Source organism: Balaenoptera ricei, chromosome 5 (assembly GCF_028023285.1).
Source record: "Balaenoptera ricei isolate mBalRic1 chromosome 5, mBalRic1.hap2, whole genome shotgun sequence".
NCBI classification, from domain to species: Eukaryota; Metazoa; Chordata; class Mammalia; order Artiodactyla; family Balaenopteridae; genus Balaenoptera; species Balaenoptera ricei.
This window is the reverse complement of record NC_082643.1, coordinates 68,335,851-68,341,850: the sequence shown is the minus strand read 5'-3', so window position 1 is coordinate 68,341,850 and position 6,000 is coordinate 68,335,851. Positions and strand designations below refer to the sequence as shown.

At 44.0% G+C, this 6,000-nt stretch overlaps 1 protein-coding gene across 1 annotated transcript; it reads right to left on the bottom strand.

The window, feature by feature from the left end:
• Positions 1-2,306: 2,306 nt before the first annotated feature.
• Positions 2,307-2,732, bottom strand: LOC132366505 (cytochrome b-c1 complex subunit 7-like). Its single transcript, XM_059924100.1, has one exon. It carries the CDS (start codon positions 2,722-2,724, stop codon positions 2,389-2,391), a length of 336 nt encoding a protein of 111 aa, XP_059780083.1. The 5' UTR covers positions 2,725-2,732; the 3' UTR covers positions 2,307-2,388.
• Between the last annotated feature and the right edge of the window lie 3,268 nt (positions 2,733-6,000).

The following is a 6,000-nucleotide window of genomic DNA, read 5'->3' as shown; positions in this document are numbered from 1 at the left end:
AAGGAGATTTTTATTACTTACATTTCCTGAGAGGAGAGAGCACACACCATGCCATGTAGGGGCATATGGGGAAGTACCAGAGTCGGTCAGGAGGCAGAAGGAAAAGGAAAAGTATAGGTACAACCTTACTGGGGTTTCTGCCAGAAAGGCAAGGCAAGGCAGATTAAACATTTTGGGATTGGCTAGTTTGAATAATTCCAACAAGTTTGGGGCTTAGGGGTTGTCCCGAGATGTCTGGCCCTGGGTTGTTATATGACAGGGGAAATACTGACTTGGTGTTAGTGAGATAAAGGAGGTGGTTGGAGGTATGGGTTTGAGATTGGTTGGAGAGTTTGTAATATGACTTTTGTGCACCTGAGAAAGCTGGATAGCAGGGGAGATGTAAACAAATTTGGTCATTAGTTTGGCCCTGTGATTAATGAATGCCAAATAGACAAATACAGTCCAAGAAAATACAGTTAGAACAAAATGGTATCAGGGCAGAAACTTGACTCCAGATGTAAAGCTCTTTCCATGAAACCATCCAAACTCATCAAATTCTCCCTCTTCTGGCCTCCACATCCCTTACCCCACTCCAAACCTCCTAGTTTGCAACATTAGTTCATCAACCACTCAGTTGCTTTAGTTGGAAACCTGACCCATCTGCTACATCCTTCAATTCTACTCCTGAATATCTCTTCAATTTGTCCTCTTCTTTCTCTCTGCCTACTGCCCTTGCTTTGGGTCAGCCTGTCTCGACTTCTCAGTCTCATAATCCTATACCCACACCCAACTAGCTTCATTTTGTTTCCAGAATGATCACTTGTAAATGACAGATTTGATTACATTACTTCCTTGCTTACATCCTACATGCCTCCCTATCTCCTTCATATTTCTCAGTAGAATACAAAGGGTCTTTCACGATGTGACCTTTGCTCTTCTAGCTGTCTATCCTACAAAACTATGATACTGTGTCCATCTACTGACCTGAGCCACAATCCTAGGGCTGGTGCATAATAGGATCTTATTAAATGTTTGGAGAATGAAGATATAGATAGATAGATAGATGATAGATAGATAGATAGATAGATAGAGAGAGAGAGAGACAAAGACAGAGACAGAGAGAGAAAGATTGAAATTCTTAACCAAATTGGTTCTCTTAAAGAATTGAGTTTTATTGGTGTGCAGGAATGGACTCATTGCTAGTTTTTGTTTTTGTTTTTTTTAAATACATTTATTTATTTATTTTTGGCTGAGTTGGGTCTTTGTTGCTGCACGCAGGCTTTCTCTAGTTGCAGCTCTTCATTGCTGTGCGTGGGCTTCTCATTGTGGTGGCTTCTCTTGCTGCGGAGCACAGGCTCTAGGCGCACAGGCTTCAGTAGTTGTGGCACGCAGGCTCAGTAGTTGTGGCTCATGGGGTCTAGAGCGCAGGCTCAGTAGTTGTGACACGTGGGCTTACTTGCGCTGAAGCATGTGGGATCTTCCCGGACCAGGGCTCGAACCCGTGTCCCCTGCATTGGCAGGCAGATTCTCAACCACTGCGCCACCAGGGAAGCCCCTCATTGCTAGTTTTATTTTGGTTACTGTTAATTTTTCTTAAAAGATCTATAAGATTCTTGTGCCTAGGATAGGGAGTATAATGCATCCAGGGTATCAGTGTCTTATAGTTCAAATCTCTTGCAGTTAAGAACCAGGCCTGGAATAGAGGTACTGTCCTGCAGATTGTTTTAAGTACCACAAGGGGATGCTAGAGAGCAACAGAAACTCTAAAGAAACTTCTTTAAAATGTCCCCTTTTGGCCACATCCTCATTTCCTTGGTCTTGGTAGTAAGTAAGATGTTTTCTTCCATTTGGGTTTACATTTACTTAGTGGATATGGCTCTGCTGTGGATTACCCATATTTGTCTGCTTCTAATAATTTTCTTCATACCAATCCCTCAAAGAGCTTTATCCATCTTCCCTGCTGTGTGGAGGGACTCCTAATATGCTTTCCTAGTCCTCAACTTTTTTTTTTTTAATATTTATTTATTTATTTAATTTTTGGCTGCATTGGGTCTTAGTTGTGGTTAGCAGGATCTTCGCTGCGGCATGTGGGATTCTCCACTGCGGTGTGCGGGCTCCTCGTTGTGTGGTGTGGGCTTCTCTCTAGTTGTGGTCCACGTGCTCAGTAGTTGCGGCATGCAGGCTTAGTTGCCCCGCGGCACGTGGGCATCTTAGTTCCCCAACCAGGGATTGAACCTGCGTCCCCTGAATTGGAAGGCGGATTCTTTTTTTTTTTTTTTAATTGTAATAGAGATTTATTTAAAGTAATACATTTACAGCCCAGATAGTTCTACATTGTACATTTCAGGCTTAACCAACTTCATAAAAATACTTTAGGATAGCTGCATCCAGATTTAGACTACATGATTATTTCTTTGCCCATTCTTCTCTCTCTTTTCTTTCCCGAATAACCTCTTTCAGATATGGTTCAAGGTAGAATTTATCCTCCTCATATTTTGTCCACTGCTCTTTAGGCAAGATCTGCTGCCTCATGGTCAGGTCCAGTGCTCTCTTAATGCGAAACACCCTGTCGTTATAAAGGTTCTCAGGAAGCCTTCTTACGGCTTCTTTTACATCTTCATTCTCATATATCGTATCATCTCGCATTAAGCCCAGTTTATTGAACCCGGCAGCATTGTAATACCATTTTCGAATACCCTCCAGCCACTTGCTTGATGCTGCAACGGCAGGCCTACTCGCCATTTTAACCCGAGACCTGGAAGGTGGATTCTTAACCACTGGACCACCAGGGAAGTTCCTGGCCTCAACTTCTTGAATGCAATCTAAATCAACGTGGTTTTCAGAGGAAAGGAATAATGTTGGCCCATGTATCCACCACGGAACCAGCTAGCAGAGCAAGCGTCTTTGTATCAATTGCTAAAAGATGCCTCTTCTGAATGAACAAATTATGAAAAGTGCCACTGCTTCCAGGGTGACCCGAACTGACCCCATGGTAGACTTTGGGAGCTAAGTTTAGGCTGGATTTCAATCCTCACTCCTTTGGCCAGGCAACCTGGAGACGGAATTCCAGAAGAATTAGAGGACCAAAGGGAACTGAGAATAACATGAGGTTTAGGTATATTTTTTTTTTTTTGCCACACCACATGGCATGTGGGATCTTAGTTCCCTGGCCAGGGATAGAACCCACACCCGCTGCAGTGGAAGCATGGAGTCTTAACCACTGGACTGACAGGGAAGTCCCCTATATACATATTTTTAAAAATTATTTTCTGGAAATTCTGCAAGGGAACTTTGTACAGAATGAGTGTGCATCCCGTGCATGGAGACACCTGCACTTTCCTAGTTGTCTGAAATGTTAGGTCTTAATCACAATGAGCACTATTTTTGTATTTCTTTTCTGTAAGTGGAATTAACATTCCTTTGTGCTTCAAAGACGCTCAGTTACTGAGTCCCAAGGGGAGGTGTTTAGGATGATCTGCTTTGGTTGTTGCACTGTCAGTTCAACACATTGTAGGAAACATGGAAATTTTCCCTGATGTTATATGAAAGAGCATTTTCATGCACCAGCCTAGCCTGATTTATTTTTTCCTGTGCATTCTTACAGTCTCCTTCTTCAATTCACTGTCTTGTCTGATTATCACAAGAACCATCTATCAGTTAGATTACATTTGACTGCATACATCACAAAATCTAAATATCAGTAGCTTATATAGTATAGAGGTTCATTTCTAATTTCACATCAAAGCAGCCTGGAAGTCACCTAGGCTGGTATAGTAGCTCCACAGGCATCAGAGACCCAGAAACTATCTTCCTGTCCATTCCTCCACCCTTTGTGTGTGGCTTTCATCTTTATAATTACCTCATGGTCTAAGATGGCCACTGGAGCCCCAGCCATCAGGCCCAAGTTCCAGGGAGAAAATAAAGGAAGGTAAAAGAGCAAAAGGTACTTGCCTCCTTGCTGAGTCAACCCCCTTAGGAGTCTTATTCCACAACTTCCATTTGTATCCCACTAGCCATTCCTATCTGCAAAGGAAGCTGGGAAATGTTTTCTAGCTGGGCACACTGAGACTCTTGACAATATAGGAGTTTGTTACATAGGGAGAATGGATATGGGGTAGGCAACTAGCAGCCTCTACCACATATGAGAATTCAATCTGTTGCCCAGGACAATACAGAGATTAGAAAACAAAATGCAAGAGGAGTTACACATGCAGAGTTGCTGCATTGTCTTCATACAGTCACCGAATGCCTGTCTATTCAGTGGCTGCTGGGTGGAGTCAATCCCTCCTCCTGTCTTATCTTGAACTCACCTAGCTTCACTTACCATCAGTATATTCTCTATTTCCAGTGCTGTCCTCTCTCCTGGGCTCCAGATTCACATAGGCGATTACCAACTTGATAGCTCCTTCTGGAAGACACACAGGACCCTCAAATTCAAGAGGTCCCCAAATGAGCCTGGACACTTGCTGTTCCTCCAGTGTCCACGTACCGGATGCTCGAGCCCCAGACCTGCATGTCACCTGGACTCCTTCTCCTGGCTCCCTACACTCTCCAAGTTCTGCTTCCTAAGTCACTCCTGAATCCTCCCTCCACTCCGTCTCCGCGACCATCTATAAGGTCATCCTCCATCACCTCTCACCTGGGCAGCGGCCACAGCCTCTTGACTGGTCTAGCCTTGTCCATTCTTCCCTCTCTCCAATGCATGCTCCACACAACAGCCAGATAAATTATTATTAAAAAACCCCACCCGCCCGATTATGTCACTCCATACCTTCCTGCCAATCGATGGCTTCTTATTGCCCTTAGGGAGAAGTCAATAACAAGGACTAAAAGGCCCTGAGTGATCTGGCCTCCACCCACGTCACTTTGCATCACTCTCCCCTTCACTCTGGCCCAGCCTCATCTGTCCCGCTGATGAACTAAGTTCTTTCCCATTTCAGACATCGGCACGGGCGGTTCTCACTGCCTGGAATGCTCTCTCCTTGGATCTCTACCTCTTCATTTAGTGAATTGCCACGATTTATTTGAGGTCTCAGACCCATGCACTCCCAAACCATGCCAGATGCTCACTGTACTTGTCCTTTGAAGCCTTCATCTGCTTTCTAATTACCTGCTCAATTGTAAGTTCCTTGGAGGTAGGCCCCCTCTGTCTTTTTTCTTCCTGTTTTCCCCGTGCCTGGCACAGCACTTAGCACATATTCATTCGATGACACAATCCTTCATTCATTTACTCATTAACTCAGAAGTATTTGTCGATCTTCCTGTCCTCATTTACAGGTCAATGGTGGGGAAAGACTTAGCAAAATAAGTACCCAAATAGTTACTTCATAAGAGTTCTGATCAGAGCTGCAAGTAGAAAGGGAGGGCATTATGAATATACGTAAAAGGGGGCTCCAACCTTGTCTTGGAGGGACAAGGAAAAGTGAGTTTTCTATCAAGGACATAAATGGGAATGTTTCTGCCATCTCAACTTCAACCCACCTCTGCATCCCCATCCCTAGCCTTACACTGGACCAACAAATACAAACCCAGTGCGAGACAAGTTCAGTTGAAACCTTTTTTAACCCATCAGTTTCCATAACGCTATCTTCTCAAAGCTTCTGATTTCAGAAAAATAATCCAGGAATTTGCCGCTAATTCCTCTGCCTCTCCCTCCACCATTTTCCTGCCCATTTTTCTACCGTCAGACACTCTCTGCCATCTTAGGCTGGTTCTGCTTTTATTGGAACCTGTGTAGAACAAGGTTCCATTATACCAGGCTAAACATGCCCCCCTATTCGTCATCCCCTAGGCTCCTGAAGTGGGTCACCTTGGGTAAGTGAGATTGTGGCGGCCCTTATGAGTTTGCAGTCTGTGATGGCCCCAGGATAATGAACAAGAGGGGCTTAGAGATGGCAAGGGAGCTGGCAAGGGGTCCTAGGGGACTGGACTTAAAGCCCTCTCTCTATGTAAGTAAAAATAGCAGTTTGTAAAAATGCTTTTATTCAAGTTTATATAAAATTGAAGAAATATATACCG